General features: G+C 45.0%; 3 protein-coding genes across 3 annotated transcripts; all 3 read left to right on the top strand.

The window, feature by feature from the left end:
• Positions 1-1,972: 1,972 nt before the first annotated feature.
• On the top strand, positions 1,973-3,774 carry LOC144701378 (multiple organellar RNA editing factor 2, chloroplastic-like). Its single transcript, XM_078573193.1, has 4 exons — positions 1,973-2,539; positions 2,673-2,770; positions 2,861-2,926; positions 3,482-3,774. The coding sequence occupies exons 1-4, from the start codon at positions 2,076-2,078 to the stop codon at positions 3,622-3,624; spliced, it is 771 nt and encodes a 256-aa protein (XP_078429319.1). The 5' UTR covers positions 1,973-2,075; the 3' UTR covers positions 3,625-3,774.
• A 147-nt stretch (positions 3,775-3,921) lies between these two features.
• On the top strand, positions 3,922-5,872 carry LOC144701380 (peroxisomal membrane protein PMP22-like). Its single transcript, XM_078573194.1, has 7 exons — positions 3,922-4,081; positions 4,174-4,272; positions 4,615-4,716; positions 4,849-4,924; positions 5,317-5,387; positions 5,481-5,566; positions 5,650-5,872. Exons 1-7 carry the CDS (start codon positions 3,998-4,000, stop codon positions 5,699-5,701), a joined length of 570 nt encoding a protein of 189 aa, XP_078429320.1. The 5' UTR covers positions 3,922-3,997; the 3' UTR covers positions 5,702-5,872.
• Positions 5,873-15,039: 9,167 nt separating this feature from the next.
• On the top strand, positions 15,040-20,528 carry LOC144701455 (uncharacterized). The gene is made up of 9 exons (XM_078573263.1): positions 15,040-17,047; positions 17,349-17,570; positions 18,802-18,882; positions 18,970-19,058; positions 19,137-19,211; positions 19,286-19,413; positions 19,486-19,722; positions 19,792-19,866; positions 19,941-20,528. Exons 1-9 carry the CDS (start codon positions 15,464-15,466, stop codon positions 20,093-20,095), a joined length of 2,646 nt encoding a protein of 881 aa, XP_078429389.1. The 5' UTR covers positions 15,040-15,463; the 3' UTR covers positions 20,096-20,528.
• Positions 20,529-21,001: the final 473 nt, after the last annotated feature.

The raw sequence follows: 21,001 nt of genomic DNA, 5'->3' as shown, positions 1-21,001 counted from the left end.
GGACGAGGGTAAGACCTGGCAGGAGTCAACCATGGTGTCTCCAGTGATCAACGACGTGAAGACCAAGCACGTCGCATGTATGGCTGGAGAGGGGTGGCACGTGGCAGGATGTGGTCCTCAGCAAGATAAGCTTGGGCAGAACAAGATGACGCGCTTGGAAGGGGTGGCGTGTGGAGGAATGTAGCACGAAGCGGACGCGCGGCGCACGATAGGGCGCGACATGCGACGGGTGTGGCGCGGGGCGAAGCACGATGCGTGACGGATTGCAGCGCTCAGCGAGAGCGGCACGGCACGCGAAAGATGTGCGGCGCGCGGCAGGTTGCAGCGCACGGCAGGTCACAGCATGCGACGGGCCTGGGTGGGGCGAAGCACGACGCACGACGGATTTGCGGCGCTCAGCGGGAGCGGCGCTCGGAGGAGCACGGTGCGCCATGGACGTAGCGTGGCAGGGTGTGCCACTCGTCGAGCGTGGTGCGCTGCAGGGCGCAGCGTGCGGGGAGCATGAGGCGCAGGAGCAGGCGAGAGGCGGGGACACGGGCGGCGGTAACGGCAGAGGCGACGACAACTAAAATCCCTCAAGAGTTCAGACAGATGGTCTGTTCTTGAGGGTTCTTGGATGGTAACTGTCAAGAACTCAGGTTCTTGAATCCTGGTTCCTTCAAGGAAACGAGGCGTAGAGGAGGTCGGTCGACGGCGACACGATCCACGGAGTGATCTTGACGTAGATGGTATAGGTGATGACTAAGCTCACATTCTCCACCTTCTAGATCTCTAACTATTATCTAACTCTCTCTAAAGACAACTGGAAAGTAACTTTCAACATTTCAATTTTCAAAATCCTACCTCGCATGGGCATGACATCCCCTTATATAGGGAGCATGAGTGCCAAGCGGACGATCCTAGGGAAGAAGCCGTTGCAAGACGAAGTCCCCCCTAGTCAAGCATTACAACGGAAAACAAAGATGAATGGACAAGGCCCAACACATAATGGCCCAATCCAATTGTTCAACGAAAAGAAAGAAATACAACCAAAGAAATATAGAAAACTTACGAGAAATTTTAAGCCGAATACTTGAAGTCGGGGTTGCGTGCATCGGCGCCAACTGCTCAGTGCGGTTGGATCCGTTCCGTCCCTGTGTTGACGCGTTGGTCCCCCATCACACCCTCCCTCCTCTTATTGGTGAAATATGGGCCTTCCCCCTTAGAAAAAGAGGAAGAAGGCCCAAAAGTTTAAAAGAGGGCCCAAATTAGGGGAAAAAATACAGATACACACTGGGCGTGCGAGAAAAACATAGAAGATATGCCTTTAAGGCTGGACAGCCCCTGTCAAATTGAAAGTGAAAGTTATCAATAAAATCAAAGAAAATAGACTTTTTTCTTCCTTTTCTCTCTAAGTCAATGAGAGGTACCCCCTCCTTGCATAAGGGTGAATATGGGCCCTCACCCCCTTAGAAAAAGAGAACATGCCCACATAGAAGTATCCTAAGCCCCCTCCCCCCCCAGGGAAGGCCCACAAACGAATACCCGAATACATAGGCTCGACACACAAACAAAAAAGAGGACATAAAAGCACGACTAATAAAATGTCAACATCCGAGGGCCTGTTGACTAGGCCACAAACGTGATGGCCGGATCTCTCCTTCAGCCCACACTCCACGTGCTAGCTGAGACTGGTCTTCGGTGCCAGATGGTCCCCATCATGCACGGTGTCAATACTACGAACTCAATCTCCAATTGTGAGTGGTCATGTCCTCAACAATTAGCATCCAGGCCTCTGTGCAGAAATGTCGCCTACTTTGGGGCCTTACATCACACCCCATGATCATTTCTGCCGGGCTACACAGCCCAAGCATCCCAAAGATAGACTGGCCCAAATAAAACTGCCTCCAGTATCCAAATATAGATGGCCCAAACAAAAAGGCCCAGAGGTTTCCGAGGTATTCTCCAACTTATAAGATAATATCTATATCATCCTTAACCCCTAGAGGTCGCCGCGGGAAGGGTTTCGTCATCCTGTCGAGGCCGATCCGAAAACCCTCGCCAACGCTCTTCCCGTTCTCTTCTGCTACACGGCAATGGCCGCCGCCGCCGCCGCCATGGCCCGGGCCATCATCGCCGCCGCCGGCGCCGCCGCAGCCCCCCGCTTCCCTACCAATCTCGTCCTCTCCAGACGCTTCTACTTCGCCGCTTCTCCCTTTGGCGCGCGCCCTCTCGCGGCCGTCATCTGGCCCCAATCCTCGTCCCCGACCTCGCCGCTTTCGCTCGCTGCTCGGGCCCTGGCTGTGCCGGGGGCCTCCAGGCTGAACCAGCTAAGGTGCCGGGTTAACCGATCCGGGGACTCCGGTTACTCTCCCCTTAACTCGGGCTCTGGATCGGGCTCCGGGTACAGCGATCGGCCCCCCACTGAGATGGCGCCGCTCTTCCCCGGATGCGATTACGAGCACTGGCTCATCGTTATGGACAAGCCCGGCGGAGAGGGTGCCACCAAGCAGCAAATGATCGACTGCTACATTCAAACCCTCGCCAAGGTCGTCGGCAGGTGCGATTTTCTCAGAACTCTCAACTATCCTAGGTTTTCTTATTCTTTTATTTCATATTTTGCCTTGTACATGGTTTACCCTGATGCGTTGAGCGTTTCTTTTGCCTGTGTTTCTTTGAAAATAAATTTGCAGCGAGGAGGAGGCTAAGAAAAAAATTTACAATGTCTCCTGCGAGCGATACTTTGGATTCGGTTGCGAGATCGATGAAGAGACGTCAAACAAGCTCGAAGGTCTTTAATTGATTACACGATTTTCTTTATTTGACTGACAATATTTTCCTACGATTTCCAATCCAATGTGTAGCGCGATAATTTTCTCAGGTCTCCCGGGGGTGCTGTTCGTTCTTCCCGATTCTTATGTCGATCCGGAGAACAAGGACTATGGGGGTAATCTCATTTTCAAACAAGTTCTTTCGTCAAATCTCTTGCGCGGGCCTGCAAATTTAAAAAAAACTATATTTTTTTTCACCGTGATGAGTTCATTCGATCTAGTTCTTTCCTTTCGCGGCCGCATTCAATTACTGTGATAGCGTTTTCCATATGCGTTTGCGTCCCTAGAAAGAAATCAGTAAACTTGGATCACCAACAAGATCACAAGGTTGCACTGGAGTAAGTCATAGATAAATCCACTACCCATGTTTGGGTTCACTTTGGTTACCCTCTTTGTTGTGCGTTTTCCATGTGCGTTTGCATCGCTTTAGAAAGAAATCGGTAAACTTGGATCACTAACAAGATCACAAGGTTGCACTGGAGTAATTCATTGATAAATCCACTACCCAAGTTTGGGTTCACTTTGGCTACCCCCATTGATGTCGAGTGTACTGGTTTGTTCAATCAATGGTGGTTTCACCCGTCCTCTATCTCTCTCTCTAAACAATGTATGATCTCTCTCTCTCTCTAAAATTCGTGGGATGGTTTTGTTTGTGGAATGATGTGGCACAGCGGAGCTGTTCGTGAACGGGGAGATCGTGCAGAGGTCTCCGGAGAGACAAAGGAGGGTGGAGCCGGTGCCGCAAAGAGCCCAGGACAGGCCTCGCTACAACGACCGCACTCGCTACGTCCGCCGCAGGGAAAACCAGCGATGAAATACAACCCATCTCTCTCTCTTACTATCTCCTGTCCCTCTCTCTTACTGTCTCCATCTCTCTCTCTTGCTTTTGTGATGTGGACCTGACTGTGGGCACACGTGGACGGTCAGGATTAGTAGTCAACGACTGTGGCGGCGACTTTTCAGAGATGTTGACCCCTTGGTTATTCTCACTCTGCCTAGGCATTGACTCGCTAATCTCCTTATCGTGGAGGGAGGTTGGGAGGGAGGTTGGGAGGGAGTAGGGGGGGGGTGAGGGTGGGAGAGATGTGGGTGAGAATAACTTGGTAGTTGCATTTAGTCTCAACGCTCCAAAGCGAACGAGTTTTAGCTCTCTTTCACCTGACGTCGACGGAGAAGTCGTGGGAGAGATGGCGGAGGCGATCTCGGACGTCGTGGTGGCCATCTTGGCCAAGTATTTGCAGCAGTTGCAGCGCCACCCGCTGAGGACGAAGGTGATCTCATTTCTTGATTTTCTTCTCGGTTGGTGGTGTTGTGTGTGACGAGCGGAAGATGATCTTCGGTGGGGGTTTTTTGTGTGTGCCAGGCGATCACGGCCGGGGTCCTGGCCGGCTGCAGTGACGCTGTCGCTCAGAAGATCTCTGGGATCAAGAAGCTCCAGATGAGACGATTGCTCCTGATCGTCGTAATTTTCTCTTTAACTTTTGCCCGATTTTACGAGAAATTTGTTGAAATCGGATGGAAGCCTTTCGTAGGACTAGAATGCTTCGCTTGGTAACTCGTTTTTTTTTTCTGTGAATTTGGAGGATGCAATGTTTGAAGTCTTCCCCGTAAACCTTGAAAATTCTGCTGAAAACCTTTAACCGCAGTACCGCGACCGGAGGCGTCGACAGTTTGATCTTCATTTTCGATTTGGACATCCAAATCTGATGTCCTTGCCGACGCGCTTAATCTCACCCATGGAGCGAAAAGGATTGTCCATTTGCTTGTTTTTCTCACTCTTGCATTTAATATGGTTTTGTTGCAGCTGTATGGTTTCGCTTATGGGGGCCCATTCGGGCATTTTCTGCATAAGCTGATGGACATTATTTTCGTCAGGAAAAAGGATAGTAAGACCATTGCGAAGAAGGTATACTAAGAAACTGATTGATATCATAATCCCCTTGTTCAATTCCTACTACAATGAATCGGCAAAAAAGGGTGGTGGCGAGTGAAATTACATAGATGTTTATCTTTCCCTGATCTTCGTATTCTATCTCAGGTGTTGTTGGAGCAGCTGATTTCTTCCCCATGGAACAACATCTTCTTCATGATGTACTATGGCTTAGTAGTCGAAGGTGCGCAAACTATGACATAAAAGAATCATTTTCTTAATCCTATGTCTTCCTCTGTTGGCGAATCGGCAAAAAAAAAAGAAAAAGGGGCAAACGATACCTTTGTATTTCTACTTTTCCTTGCATTATAGATAGTGGGCGTGTTTAGAAAGGGTACAAAATTCTGGAAAAATTGTGAATGAGCAGAATTCTGACTGTTTTTTGCTGGGAATCAACTAACCAACTTCAGGACATAATCTCTTCAACGACCTGATCCTTGAATTGGTGCACCCGTCTTAATTAACTGAGGTTTAACGTTTTGCATCTGGGGAAATCTACTCTGTGTTTGTGCCAAGTTTGAGAGATTCCAAGTCTCAGAAGACGAGCTGATCTTCGAGTGTCTTCTGAAACTGCAGGAAGGCCTTGGGGTCCTGTGAGGAGCAAGGTCAGAAAGGTCTATCCATCTGTTCAATTAACGGCGTGGAAGGTGATTGCCGATCATTCCCAGATTTGTGCTCTTATATGGGTTGCTTCCACTTTCGAAAAACTTTCCCCTTAAACTTCATGGGCATGATCGCAGTTCTGGCCCATAGTGAGCTGGATCAACTACCAGTACATGCCCCTGCCACTCCGCGTCGTCTTCCACAGCTTCGTCGCCGCGTGCTGGTCTGCACTTAATTTCATCTCGGAATATCTGAGGCAACACTTGGCAATGGCGGGTCACCGAGTTTTCTCTGGTTTGTTTGCAGGGGCGTGTTCCTCAATCTCAAGGCTCGTTCTACGGCGATCAAGCGGGCCTAACAAGCGGGATAAGATCTTAGCTATTTGCCTGCGACATGGGGAGTGAGGTCGTCTTTCCTTCATTCCGAGTATGTATAATTGTCCACGATCAGATGCTTCTTTATCGACGCGTTGTAATGGTATTGAATTTCTGAAATGAGTCTACTTAAACCGTGGTCGTTCACGAAACAAGACTCAAATTAGATTGATATCAGAGAAGTAAAAAATACCCTTTGCTTAACAATCTCAAAATAATGCTCTCTCTCATTCTCTTACCATTGCTCGCCCCTTTGGAGCTGGATACTGGATGACAATATTGTATTGGGAGCAGTACAGGTAATGGGAAATCCAGTATCCTGCTTTACTGATATCCTAGTATCCTGCTTTACTGCTTTATTGGTACGGATGCTGAACCGGATAATCGGTAATGTTATCTGTCCTGGGGTCTGATGATCATATATGATACTGGTGTCAGATATCAGTTTTTTTTATATCCGACATTTAAATTGAGATATAATAACAATAATTTGCCATATAATACATAATTGAGACTAAATTTTCATCTTCTTCTCCATATTATTACAATTTAATATTATAAAGTCAGTTATTGTATATGCCTAATAGTATGAAGTCATCATGTATTAGGTCGACATATACCTACCATTGTATAGGCTGGAAATCACAAATCACAACTCCTGAGAGTGTGAAACGGGCGGCGAGTCAGCGGCCATGTATCAATAAATTTATAAATGCACTTTCTTCTTAAGATTAGAAAAGAGACCTAGTTTGCCATCACCCAATTCATTTTATTCAATACAAGCAAGCAGTCTTTAATTCATAATTTTCATAAATCCAATACAGGTTAAAATCTTTGGATAATCCTACAGAACTGAGGCAAGACAACAACAGTCAAAGTCTACATGGGTCAAATAAACCCAGCCCAAACTGAACCATGGTGTCAACTGCAAACATTACTATTCAGTTTGACTGATTTCCCAAATTGTTGAACATAGAATTAGTCATGTGCAGTATAATTCTGATTCACAAAAGTATTCCAAACCAAGAACTTAAACAACTATTTGTTTTGTTTTTTCTACCACTTGGGACCATGCCTCAAATAAACTGATATCTGGAAATCAGTATCTGAAATTATGGAATTACTATTTCTTATTGATATCAAACTCTGATATCCAGCAACATCATCCAACACTTTCTTGAACCCTTCGCATCCAGCCTGATCTTTTGTCCAGCAAATAATTCAATATCCATCTCATATTGAAATTGTCTCAATTTCAACTGCGCATTTGATATTTTATTGTTTGGAATCAGATATCAGATGGATTGGATGGAAAAACACAACTCCCACACTAGAACCCTCTTTATTCCTCTTTTTCTCATTCTCTTACTCTCGACCCCTTTCAATCCCTCTCCTTGAGGAATCAGGAGTAGATATTGTGTTTTGGGAATGTCCATCCGATATCCGTCCGATATCCGGTATCAGACTTTTGATATCCGATATCAGGAAAAAAATCGGGACGTTGACTGATATCGGATATCAGGCGGATTTTGTCTGGCAGGTGAAAACAGATATTTGGGACGGACATCAAATGGGTAAGGACGAGACGAATATCAGATACCGGATGTCGCATTTTAATATTGGGATATCGGAACCGGTATCCAGAAATCAATATCCGATATCAAGAGGAAAAATCAATAATTACCATGATTTCAGATGATTTAGGTTAACATCGACAAATGTTTTTACTATATTGTTATCTCGTTTAATATGCACACCTCAACTTTTTTTTCTTCCATATGGGATAATAGGATTCAGAGTTCAATATTAAACTCCTAATCCTATTGTTCCATATGGAAGAAAACAAGAATTTTGAGTTGTATCTATTAAACGAGGTAGGATATATATTTAATGAATTACTAATATATTTAATTTATATGTAATACATATGTGTTTACTATATCAATGGCTCGTATAATAAATACACCTCAGAATTATTTTTTTCTTCCATATGGGATAATAGGATTAGGGGTTTAATGTTAAACCCCGAATCCTATTATCCCATATGGAAGAAAATAAAATTTTTGAGCTGTATATATTAAATGAGCTACTAAATTATTCCGAAAGCTCTTCGCTTATCTGCTAGCCCTCTGATTTCCTCTTCAAACAATGTCACGATGACAGCTACGATGAATCATATTTATTTTTACTACCTTTCTATGTTGGATATCAAAATCCAATATCCAATATCTGATATCGTCATCCTTCTGGACAGATGGAGGGGGATGACGACATCGAGACGGATCTTGATATCGGATATTGGTATTGTAGCAACCGATATCATGATACTGAAAAAAATGGATACCTGAAATTTGATTTTTGGTATTCGGTACAGCATCCGTCCCGATACCTGTAATCTGATACCGGTACCGAAACATGCAATCCCTAATTGTGTGAGGATCAACTGTCATTAATTGTCACATCGTTGTCAATGTCATGAGCTTTAACATAGTTAATGAAGATGTGGCTAATAAGGAAATAACAACGTGAGAATGGCACAGATGTAAGTCGAGGGATGAGAGAGGGCATTAGATATGATACGAAGATGGTCAAAAACTTCATTAATGGTGTTCATGACTTAAAACTATAAAAATGTGAAAATATATAATGTTAAAGTTTTGACTGCAAAATAAACATGTATTTCTTTGTTTAATGAGGATTTAACAATGATAATGCTTATTTAGCAAAAGGCCAAATATTAAGAGTTAGTTAGTAACTATAAATAACTTACATTTGTTAAAATACCTTAAAGTTATTTTAGACTAATATGTAAATTGTTTTAAAATTAGTGATGGAAATATATGTGGCCGGCAAGCCAATCACACATTCCACATCTCGTTCCATGTTCATTAATACAACATATTCATTATAGTGCACGTGTGATGCGTATAATGAAATCCGTGAATACATAATCTGACTTAGTGAATTATGATGAGATCATAATACAGAGCACTAGTCTTTAAGCATGTGTTCTAAATATTCCTATTCAAAGGATACGCGAGAAGGACGTCGAAGTATCCGGATAGAATAACACTATCTAGCCTCACTCATATAATGAGTATGGCCAGCCCCATAGCTATTAGTGTGGAGACACTAAGGATAGATAGTGGGCGCTCTTTAGTGGAAAGAGTTCACTGAATTGATCCGTGTGAATCCCTGAATGGTATTATACTGAACTGTCAATCAAGTCGATTCACGTCACGATTGTGTAAGTGGTCCTTAAACCTGAGACACCAAAGACGTCTTGTATACAACGGTTGTACTTTGACTATGACCAAGGAGTCTCTAATCATGGGATTCTAAACGGTCTTAGTCCGGGTATATCAAGAAGTTCATGAAGATGATTGAGCGGTCAAGATGGGATCGTCCACCCTCGATATAAGAGGTAACAGCTCAAGGAAGATGATGCGATGAAGTCCTTGCCAAGGTAGTGAAATATCAGAGAAGAGTTCTCCGATGATTTTTGAATGCATTAGTACTAACTCGGATGACTGTTTAGGGTTTGATAGTTGACTATACCCTAAGTCGTCCAAGGAGCGTCAGGTGGATGAGGGATTATACATACACGGTAACTGATGATGAACAGGTTCCATGAGTGACTCGATACTCTCTCCTTTGTATCTTCTAGGACACGAGGTGTAGCTTGGCACCCCACGTGTTGGAGACTCAACCTATCGATTGGGTTAAATCGATACGACGTTAATTAACCTATATGATGATATAGTTAATTAATTTGGAAGGCCAATAAAGGTTATTGGGCCGTTGGAGTCGTTAACCGGACTGATACATGGGCCTAAAGGGTCACATGCAAATGGTCTTTTGGACGTTGGAAGATATATTTAAGTTTTGGGGGGTTTTATGAAAAATACCCACTTAGTATAAATAGGGGAAAGCCCTGAACGAAATTCACCAAGGCCAGAATTTTTCAGGGGTCTTCCCCTTTTCCCTTCTCCCAACACCCCTCTCCATGCCCGATGCAATCAGAATGACGTAATAATGACGGTGGAGATAGAATGGGGCTTGCCAATGAGGAGGAGATTCGACCTGTCGAGGATCGGGTAGATACGTCTTGAGGCTGCACACTTGAGCAGCTCGACTCGTCTCACTCCGGGATCCTAGAAATCACGGATGCGATCTGTGTAAAGGTACTTGTTTCAATGTTTTATCGATGCCGTTCAATTCGCAAAAGACTTCCGCTGCGCATTGTTTTGTATTGTTCATCCAAGTATAGGCTGCTAGAACCCAACATCAAATGGGTTCATTAGGTATTTCATCGGTTTTATGACATGAATGACGTACACACCATATCACTTAACTTGATAAAATAAAAACAAGAGAGTGTATTGATGTGGCGCATGGCGACGCATCACCATGTCACACAATAGATAAGTAATAACATTCTTTTTTGAATTTTTCCTCTGCATAGGGGCACATGGCACTCTTAGAGGATGCATTCACATAATAAAAGGCGTTAGTGTCATTCATTAAAAGTTGAGTATTTATGATTTTTAAAATGATGAAGCAACAACACCACTAATGCGGAGAGAGAAAGTGGATGATTAGGATTTCGACTACAAAAGCTTGATATATGATGATCCAGAAGGCCAATTGAGATTAAATTTTTAGGGCCTCTTTGCGTTCAACCCCTCGTTCCATCCACACCATTGGAGATATATTGAGGCCTTGATCTTTGTAAAACTCATCCTTAAACTTGCTTCATACATTCGTTGGCTCATTAAAAACTAGTGAGGTTATGTGATCCAACAATCTTGTTCTCGGTGTATTTGATGCATGAGAAGAGGCAACAAAGAGGAGGTGGAGCTCATCTACACTCATAAATTGCTATGAACCTAGTGGAATGTAAGGATCTATGATAATCATAAATATATCATCCTCGGCATTTATTTGCATATTTTCATTAAAATGATCATATATGCATGTAATTAATGCCTTAAATGATTTATTGCATTTTTACAATGAATTTCCAGTCTTTCTTAATTTTATGGTATTTTAACATAATTTCATGAATAAAATAATTTTACAAGTAAAAATATTTAGATCAATTTAATTATTTTAAGGTGTTTATTATACTTTTAAGACGATATTTTGATTTTTTTAGATTTTTAGTGTTTTATGGAATTTTTCGGAATTAAATTCACAAAGAATATAATTTTGTAGTCATAATTTTTAATTTTGAATGTACTTAAATAATAATAAAATAATTGAATTTTTCCAATCCTAGAAGATCATGCCACGATGGCAATCCGAGTTAAAATTTGGACGAGAGATAAAATCAATGGAGAAAGAAAATCAGATGGCTTAGGTTGGTCCAAATTGAAACGATGGCTCAGGAGGAGATTCATGCTGAAATTTTGAGGGTAGTTCCAGATTTCCCTTCTTTATACATCCACCATTTGTGTATCTTTAATTATGACCCCCATCGTTGTAAAAAGGGCTCCCTTGGATTTTGGTCCTAATTACAATTAGTGGTATTGGCTCATTCACAATATTATTGGTTCCGTTCTTGTTGTCCAAAGCGAAGGGTTGAAAGAATGATGTTCAGATCAAGACACATGAATAAAAGCATGACTCAACCTATTGGGCATGTGACGACGAGGTTAGTGTGATTTTCCTAGGTTATCATCTCTGGTAGCCTAGGTTTCCACTCTCTCACATGCCCCCTTTAACTCCTATCCTCGTCGGCCCTTCTCCTTCTCCATCTCTTTCACAACAGCAATGATAAAATCACCATCACTCATCCCCCATCTGACACAAATAGGCGCATATTCGTCATCATCTTCGTCACACTCAGCATGGTTTCTCTTTCATCTTCTCCACTCCACTCACATCAATCTTCGTCTACCATCACCATCTGCTCCCAAAGCGCCAGCTAAATGTATTTGAAATTACAATTAATTGGTATTTTTCTACTATAAAATTATATTAAAATTCTTGATATCATTTTATAAAATCAGAATAAACAAGGTTAAGTGGGAATAACATTTTTTGACCTTCCTATAATTATTTTTGGATTACTTTTTCGTAGTTATCTTTGTCTAAATAAAATTTAAATTTAAAATTCCAAAAAAAAAATTTTAAGTTAAAATTTGATTCAATACTAGCTCTATGTGGATTCAACCCTTTCACGTTTTATGCTCATCAGGAAATCGTATATATTGTTTGTAAGCCAGAAGCCTTAAACGAGATATTTAACCCTAATTTCTGGTTAATCAATCTACGATAATATTCAAATGCCTTACATTGTTTCTTCTCAGCATCGTCATTAGGTTACAGCCATTTCATCGTCCCGTTGTACAATAACTTCACATATTTCCACATTGTGATCATATGTCATACCTCTCGTGCCATTATCTCTTCATTGTCTCACCCTTCATCTCCCTTACAGGACTAATTATTTTCATCACGCTGCACTCCTCTATTTACTTTCTTATCTCATTATCATCATTCCATTTCACCTCTCACTTGTTCTTCTGATATCTTCATCACCACTATCTAATCTCTACTATAATAATATTACTTTTATAAATAATTACCACCTTCTAAAAATACTTTTGCTCGTCTCTCGATCCTGTATTTTGTGTGTATCTTATCTCATATCATATATCACTATGTAGAGTATATAAAACCCTTAATTAAGGTGAAGACGATCTGTACTAATCATTAGCTAAATTTTCCGAAGTGGATACAGGTTTATATTTTTTGATTAAACTCAAAAAAATATGATGAGTCAAATCCCTAATCTTGAGTTTATCACTCTCACTCAAAATTAGTAAAGTCTCCACACCTCCACAATAACTTCCATTCATAATATGTATTTATCATAATTTTATAAATAAATAATTTACATAATGAATATTATCGACTATTTTATGCACATACAATATTTGGACATAAATATACTACTTATTGTGTATTTTTAAGATAATAGAATATAAAAGCAAAATGTTACTCTGATTTTTGAGCTCACTTTATTGGATCTATGGAGAGGGGTTAGCATGTTGTGGGAGTAGTTGTTGGCCATAGCAGGGTAGAAAACGTAGTTAACAGCCTAGATACTGTAGAATAGGCTAAGTCTACATAGGGAAAAAGTGATCAAGAAAACCTTAATATTAACATTATGAGGGTTACATGTTTGGCAGTTACAAGGCCACAACAATGGCTGTTACTCACCAACTCAGAAGATTGAGGCTGTTTGGTCATCATTAGAAGGCCATCCCAATTCTGACCCCCTTATCTATCCTCTTTCAAGTGATGGGTTCTGATTATCTCAAACCAAGAGAATATTCTCCACCATGGCATAGCATGTTCTTGGGTTTTTTGAATGCTGAGGTTAATAAAATCCTTTAAATCCAAAATTGCATTAATTTAATGAAATTTACCACAACCAAGGGCTATGTTTTTCTGAAGAATTTTATTAAGCAAGTTAGACAGTGATTAGTATTTGATTAAAAATCAGGCTCTAATGTAAAAATGATGCACAAACCCAATCAGACTAGCTATTCGATTTTGAATTTTTCCTAGCATATTTAGTTTTAACATCTTTCACTCGCATGAGTTCTATGACCTTCAATAAGCTCTTAATTATATTTTTATTCTGATTTCATCCCCAACACATCCACAAATCAATCCAACTTAAAATTCTGATAGAAAGAGTCAGTCTCACTGGGTATCAACTTCAACACAACACACAAAAAGACAGCGAACTTCAAAGTGATTTTGATATTATAAATTTAATAACAGTTTTGATCACATTATAGCTACATTAATACTCACATAAATCATCATTCATATAAATGACAGAACAATCCTTTCATGTTAATAAATTAAGAGGCTTTCCGTGATTGTTCCTTTGATGAGCCACTTCTTCTATTTCACATAAAATAGAAAGGTAAAATAATAAAATGTAGTTCTTAGAATCCTAAGCATTTATGTATGCATACATCTTGCTTCAAAAACATTCAAGAGTAAAGAATTTACTAGCAATCAGTAGAAGTCATCGCATCAGCTTCTAACCCAGCTCACTCTATACAGAATATTTTCTGAAGGAGTAACTCTGTCATCTCCCTCTAGAAGTTTACGCGTCGTCTGTTGACGCGGAACCATTTTTTGGTCAAGTTTTATGGTTTGTAATGTAACTTACTATAGATTTAACGAGTAATGTGGACATGATTGGAGGCTCAGACCTTGAAAATATGCGCGGCCTGAATTTGGGTTTTATAAGAGTAAGTTTGCGCAGAGAAGGGCAGATGATTATTAACTGCACAGAGTAGATCGGGAAAGTATCTCTAGATGGTGGTAAAACCAAGAGAGGCAAGTGTGAAACCGAGCAACTGCTGGATCAACGCGTACTCCATTTATTGACGCTGCGCTGCCTCATGACATGGCAACAAAAATCATTAAGCGACGGATTTCCGAGTGAAATTCAAAAGTGTAGCAAATTATCTTCCCCACTGTGATGCAATACTAAAACAGTCAATTTCAAAGGCCTCAAAACAATTGGACGGAAATAAAATTCTCGAAGCACAGCAAATGTAACGAGATAGGTTGACGGCAAGCGATAAAGATGAAGAGATGGAGCAGGGAGTGTGCAAGCGAGAGAGATGTAAAGCTGGGGAGAAATGCAGTGTCTATAATACGAAGGTTTCGGTCCCGCCATGTTCCCCCCTACTGATTTGCGACGAAAAGATTCTTTCTTGACGTGCTGAAATTGCCATGTATTATTGCCGAGACACAATAGAAAAGACCGAGAGAGAGAGAGAGAGAGAGAGAGAGAGAGAGAGAGAGAGAGAGAGAGAGAGAGAGAGAGAGAGAGAGAGAGAGAGATCTCGGCCGACCAGATGCGAGATCGAGCATGAGTGCCAGTTGGGAGGCACCATGGCCTGAGACGTGCGCAGTCTAGATAGAGAAAATATGGGGAGAAAGTCTGGTAAAATAAATGAGGCTGACAGCGACGAGCTCGGTGAACAGGCCCACGGTGACGGGTCTCCATACTCCAGAGCAGTAAAAAGGAAATACCAGAGGGCTAATAACCGGTGCGAGTTGGCACCGGCCCGGCCCGCTATTAGCCCTTCGTTGTAGCCCATGCAGGCTGTTCCACCGCTCTACGTATGTAGATAATAATCGATCAATGAAGACAACGACCCAAGTTTTAATCTTCGGCGATGCGCGACATCGGAAAGAAGAATGGCCGCGGCGGCGCCAGGCTGGGGGAGAGCCTAAAGAAGGATGGCGGAGGTTACGGGAGAGAAAGGCAGAGTCTTTTTCATCTCTTCTTTCTGGGTTCCTTGCCTCGATGAAAGAGTGAACACGGGGAATAGCGAGTTCAGTAGACTGGGTTGGGGGGGGCGATGGGGGCCCTTTAATGGTAGCCCGCTGCTGGAAATCTCTTCATGCTCGTGCTCCAGTGTCGTCATCAATGCGATTCGGAGGAAACCCCCACTCCTCTCCAAAAACTACATCCATTGCCTCATTTCTCCATCTCTCTCTCTCTCTCTCTCTCTCTCTCTCTCTGTGTGTCTCTCTTTATCTTTCTCTCTTTCAGTCTGTCTCTCTCTCTTTTCCGCGTAGAGTTTGGTGGCCGTTGGACGGAGTAAAGGCACCTTGCGGCGGCAATCTTTTCTTGCACTATAAATCGAGTTGCCGAGGCTCGTCATGCAGATTGTCGGAGTTGCAGAGAAGGGGAAGAGATGGAGTCTTTGAGGAAGAGAGCGGGAGCGTGGAGTGTGGTGTTCTTGGCTCTGGCCTTGGTGGTCTCTGCCGAGGTCGGCCATGGCGGCGGTGCGACTGAGGACGATAAGCACTTCTTCGTCGGGCCGCATTACGGCGGAGGGATATTTGGAAAGGGGTTTAAACACGGCGGCCTCGGAGGTGGGCTCGGTGGCGGCCTCGGCGGAGGTGCCGGTGGCGGTCTGGGCGGCGGCTTTGGGAAAGGCGGTGGTCTGGGCGGCGGCTTCGGCAAAGGTGGCGGCCTTGGCGGTGGTCTGGGTGGCGGTGCTGGCGGCGGGCTCGGCGGGGGCTTCGGCAAAGGTGGCGGTATCGGTGGCGGGCTCGGCGGAGGCTTCGGCAAAGGTGGCGGCATCGGCGGCGGACTCGGCGGCGGCGCAGGCGGAGGACTCGGCGGGGGTTTCGGCAAAGGTGGAGGCCTTGGAGGTGGTCTAGGCGGCGGCGCCGGTGGTGGGCTCGGCGGAGGTTTTGGGAAAGGCGGAGGTCTCGGAGGTGGTCTTGGCGGCGGCGCCGGTGGTGGGCTCGGCGGAGGTTTTGGGAAAGGCGGAGGTCTCGGAGGTGGTCTTGGCGGCGGCGCCGGTGGTGGGCTCGGCGGAGGTTTTGGGAAAGGCGGAGGTCTCGGAGGTGGTCTAGGTGGCGGCGCCGGCGGTGGGCTTGGCGGAGGTTTTGGGAAAGGTGGAGGTCTTGGAGGTGGTCTTGGAGGCGGCGCAGGCGGTGGGCTTGGAGGTGGTCTAGGCGGCGGCGCCGGTGGTGGCGCTGGAGGAGGGGGCGGGCTCGGCGGTGGAGCTGGTGGCGGACTGGGCGGCGGAATCGGGAAAGGCGGGGGACTCGGCGGCGGTCTTGGTGGCGGCGCCGGTGGTGGACTGGGCGGCGGAATCGGCAAAGGCGGAGGGCTTGGCGGCGGTCTTGGTGGCGGCGCCGGTGGGGGACTGGGCGGCGGAATCAGCAAAGGCGGAGGACTTGGCGGCGGTCTTGGTGGCGGCGCCGGTGGGGGACTGGGTGGCGGCGCTGGCGGCGGCGCTGGGGGTGGACTTGGTGGCGGTGCTGGCGGTGGTCTCGGCGGCGGCGGGGGGGGTGGACTAGGTGGCGGTGCCGGTGGAGGATTGGGTGGCGGTGCTGGCGGCGGCGGCGGCGCTGGGGGTGGACTGGGTGGCGGTGCTGGCGGCGGCGCCGGTGGAGGACTAGGCGGCGGTCTCGGTGGCGGTGCCGGCGGGGGTGCTGGAGGCGGTCTGGGTGGCGGCGCTGGCGGTGGACTGGGCGGCGGTGCTGGCGGCGGTCTCGGCGGAGGCGCCGGCGGAGGACTAGGCGGCGGTCTGGGTGGTGGATTGGGCGGCGGCGCTGGCGGGGGAGCCGGCGGCGGGTTTGGCAAGGGCGGCGGCATTGGCGGCGGCGTAGGAGGAGGTTTCGGGAAAGGCGGCGGGCTCGGCGGCGGACTTGGCGGCGGGCTCGGCGGTGGTGGCGGAGGGGGCTTCGGCGGCGGAGCGGGAGGCGGCGGCGGATTTGGCGGAGGCGGCGGCGGGGGTTTTGGCGGCGGAGGAAGCCTCCCCTGATGAGGCCCATGATCCCGTCTTCCCGCGCAGAGGCGCTTAACCCATCTTGAAAATAACAAGCCTTGCAGTGTAATAATTGCTTTTCTTCGCTATTTATAAAAGTCCAGGGTTTTTCTGTTATTCTCCCGGATTCTAAGAATCTATGACCACGCCCAGTAAGAAACTGGGCCAACCAGTGGCCCATTACAAAGCCCACTAGGGAGACCGGCCCGAGCTTATCTTTCCCCCCGCTGCCTCCACACAACCCGTTGTATACTCCCGATTTCGCCCTCTCTGCCCCCCAAAATTAGGGTTTTAGGCGACTCCTCTCGTTCTTCCCTCGCCCTGGCTCCTTGAACTCCTCTTTATCTCTCTCAGTCGTGGTGAAGAGTTGAAACCCTGCCGTGGAGTGGCCGGAATGGATAGGTACCAGAGGGTCGAGAAGCCCAGGCCGGATACGGCCATAAAAGAGAATGAGATCCGTATCACGACCCAGGGCCTGATTCGGAACTACATCAGCTATGCCACCAGTCTCTTCCAGGTTGGGCGATGTTTCTATCTATGGTTCTCAATGGGGTCTCTTTGTGGAGGGTGGATTGCGCTTTGTCTTTTTTCTGCTGGTTCCGACATGGGTTTTCGTTATACTTGCATCGCTTTGTTCGGGCATGTTAGTCTTCGTTCGCGATGTTAGTCTTCGTGTATTTGGTGCATTCTGTGTGTCGGTATTGGTTTTGAACGAACTGAGATTAATGGGACGTTTGCGATGTCATGTTGTGTTGCGGTCGTTGATCCGCCCTTTTCCAGTGTCTAAGTTTTCTCTTCCATTGGTGCGGCTTTCATCTCTATTTTCTGCTCAACTCCTATATCTGGGTTGTTGATCTGAGACGTTACTCTGGTAGATCCACTTCGTTAGTCAATTCATTGTGTTTTTTTTCTTGCTTAGGGAAACGATCCGTTTTGCTGCCCGAATTTTATTTGCTTGTCTAGGCCGTATATTGTCTTGATCTTGTTACAGGACTCTATACGGTTCTCATTGGAGTGTTTTATACTGGTCTTTTCATGTTACACAAATTTCAATCATCTCACTGTTCATACTACACTTGTCGTCATACGATCTGATCACATCCTTGCATGATTCGGAGAAAAGGCTTTTCACTTTATAAGTGTTGAATACATTTCGACAAACTGTGAGTAGTTTGTGTTAAGGAGGATACGAAGTACAGAATTTAGGTACTTAATTTTGAGACAAATATTCAACTCAAAAAACAAGCGGATACTATTCATATTTACGTCCATACGTCGAGTCAGTTCACTGATCAGAGACCTAGTTTTGACTTAGAGGGTTTATAACGCCAGGATTCCGGTCACGTAAGACTAACCGATGCAATTCAATTGGTCAGCATCAAATCAAATATAATCTTTAGGTTGATTACTTCTCTAGAGGCTTTATTGGTGACGACGGAAGTACTGACTCTCATGCGTCGTGTCGTTGAAACCCGGGATGGAAACTTTTGTCATGGTTTACCCGAGAAAGTTCAAAACAGACCACCCGCCGTAGAAATGACCAAGCTCCTATGGAAATTAGTGGTTCCTGTACGGATGTCTGCTGTAAGTGGAATACAGTTCTGTGAATTTTTTTGCTTCTGTTCTATTGCTTCTGTTCTATTACCTTTTTTGTTTTTCCACCATGTTCGTCTCCTCGGAAATGTTTATCCTTGATCTTAGGTTCTTTTTTTCTGATTCGTATCTTAACCGTCCGATGCCAACTCCAGGAAAGAAGGGCGGGGGAAATAGTTCTGAAAGCTATGGGTCAAGCCATCAGCAAGGGTGTTGCGATTGCGGAGATTATTAAGGCTAGTATCTTTTCCCTACATTTGATTCTCATTTTTATTAGTAAATGTTTTTCACTTGATTTGTATCTGTTGTATCTGAAAAAACAGAAGAGGATGCCAAATTTGTATCAAGAAACAGCGATCAGTTCGACAAGCATCACCGATGTGTGGGAGCCGATTGAGGAGGGTCTTGAGACGTGGGTGTCTATCCTTACATTTTTTTCTGCTCCTATTGATTCATTTTTTCATTTCAACATTCTGATTGCGTAATGCAGGCTGAAGACTACTCGCCATGTCTCAATGATCTCTATCACATTATCTACCCGAGAGCTAGACAAGAATGCGCCAGGGTAATTTAACTGGTTCATTTTTTCTAATTTATTTACATTTATATTTATTTGCTTGTCTTTTCTCCCATTTGAAGATACCAAGCTCCAACGCACTCGGAGCATTCCAGACCGCAGTACCAGTACCGGCAGCAGCAACAGCAGGCGCCACCACATTACGAACAGCAACGGCAAGGTGGTCGAGGGCCAGGACCTGTCTATGAAGGTTAGATTATTGTTATAATTTTTTCTTCTAATGCAAAAAATCCACCTTGGCATCACTTTTTCTTGTCTGTAGATTCATATGGCCGTGGCCGCGGCAGAATGAGGGGAAGGGGTTGGGGTCGTGGCGGTTATGGTGGTTACGATGGCAGAGGCTATGGAGGTGGATATGGTGGTGGCGAGTATGGCGGCGAGTACGGGGGCTATGGTGGTTATGGCGGTAGACGGGGCGGTCGTGGTTATGGCGGGAGGCAGGGGGGCTATGATAACAGTGGTTATGGTAATGAAGCTGGGGGTTATGGTAACGAAGGAGGTAACATAGTCATGTTCCCTCTTCCTCTCTTTTTTATGAGCCGGCTGAGAATGCTAAGTCCGGTTGCAGACAATGGTGGATGGGGAGGAGATTATGGCTACGGCGGGCGTGGTGGAGGACGCGGCCGCGGCTGGGGCTATCGCGGTAAATCATTCTAGCTAACAAAACAACTGATTTACCTGAAAACAATGATTTGAGAGAGATACTGTGGGGTGCAGGTGCAGGATACGAGAGGGGCAGAGACGGCGGTGGCGGGCCAGGCAGGTACGAGAGAGGAGGAAGAGGAGGCGGGCCACCCGCCGGGTACGAGCGGGGGAGGGGTTACAGCCGCGGAGGACGAGGCAGGGACAGGATGGCGGCAGCGCAGGGGTAACCGCCTCGGCTTTCTTGCTTGCTCTGTCTCTTGCCACAGTGGATGAATGAATTTACGACGGGGAAACAGAGCAAGGAAGGTGGGACGGGCCTAGACTTGGATTTCAGTCGGCGCCTTTGAGCGAGGTTTGTCGTGTTTTTATTCGTTTCTTTAGAGGGGAAAATAGAGAAAATGGGGGGAAGGAGGAGGGTAGGTTTTAAAAGTTAGTCACTGTTCTTTGCTTGTATTGTCATCCTTCTTCACTGCATCGGAGCTCGTCTCAGAATGGCTCCTCAGGGAAAAAAAAAAGAGTTGCCGTAATTGATGTTTTATCATACTCTGCTCTCAGAATTGTAATGGCCAAGGTGCACGGCTCATTTCTGTTTCCCTTTGCGCTTAAGAAACTGAAGCTTTTCATTTATTCAATGGATTTCATTACATGAAGTTCGGCAAATGGGAACGTGTACTTCCGCATTGTTTAGCTTTGAGGGGAAATAAATACTAGTATTTCCGCATTGTTCTTAAACGGGGAAAAACTTCTAATCGTCTTTTGCATCCCTCGAACTTGATCCTCTCTCAAAGAAGTCTCCGGATACCGATTTTGAAGAGCATACATATATCGCTTCCTAAGCGATGCCTCTTGTACATGACTCCTTCATAAATTTCTTTTTTATGATTTCTTCTTTTCACCCGGAAAAGTTGATTGAATATTTCTTGAATCCTGAGCCATGACATTTTTTCATCGCCAACCCAAACAATTTTAGCTTTCTTTTTAAATTAATCAATCAATTTCTTAGATTGTAATTTGATATATGAGCTATTTTGAAATATCAAGGATAGAAAAACGAGTCGGAACTATTTCCAGAATGGTTGACCATTCACGTTTAGGTTGGAAAGGTAGACGTTTTAATTTTTACGATTTTCTTT

The sequence above is a fragment of the Wolffia australiana genome, chromosome 3 (assembly GCF_029677425.1).
Source record: "Wolffia australiana isolate 7733 chromosome 3, ASM2967742v1".
In the NCBI taxonomy this organism is placed as follows: domain Eukaryota; kingdom Viridiplantae; phylum Streptophyta; class Magnoliopsida; order Alismatales; family Araceae; genus Wolffia; species Wolffia australiana.
The sequence above is the reverse complement of the archived record's forward strand: the minus strand, read 5'-3'. Positions and strand labels throughout refer to the sequence as shown.

Coding starts and splice junctions, on each gene's coding strand:
- LOC144701380 (XM_078573194.1), top strand. CDS start 3,998: ATGGCGGAGGCGATCTCGGACGTCGTGGTGGCCATCTTGGCCAAGTAT. Junction 4,082..4,173: donor GCCACCCGCTGAGGACGAAG/GTGATCTCATTT, acceptor TGTGTGTGCCAG/GCGATCACGGCCGGGGTCCT. Junction 4,273..4,614: donor GACGATTGCTCCTGATCGTC/GTAATTTTCTCT, acceptor GTTTTGTTGCAG/CTGTATGGTTTCGCTTATGG.
- LOC144701378 (XM_078573193.1), top strand. CDS start 2,076: ATGGCCGCCGCCGCCGCCGCCATGGCCCGGGCCATCATCGCCGCCGCC. Junction 2,540..2,672: donor CTCGCCAAGGTCGTCGGCAG/GTGCGATTTTCT, acceptor ATAAATTTGCAG/CGAGGAGGAGGCTAAGAAAA. Junction 2,927..3,481: donor GGAGAACAAGGACTATGGGG/GTAATCTCATTT, acceptor GATGTGGCACAG/CGGAGCTGTTCGTGAACGGG.
- LOC144701455 (XM_078573263.1), top strand. CDS start 15,464: ATGGAGTCTTTGAGGAAGAGAGCGGGAGCGTGGAGTGTGGTGTTCTTG. Junction 17,571..18,801: donor ATGCCACCAGTCTCTTCCAG/GTTGGGCGATGT, acceptor TGCCAACTCCAG/GAAAGAAGGGCGGGGGAAAT. Junction 19,059..19,136: donor ATTGAGGAGGGTCTTGAGAC/GTGGGTGTCTAT, acceptor TGCGTAATGCAG/GCTGAAGACTACTCGCCATG.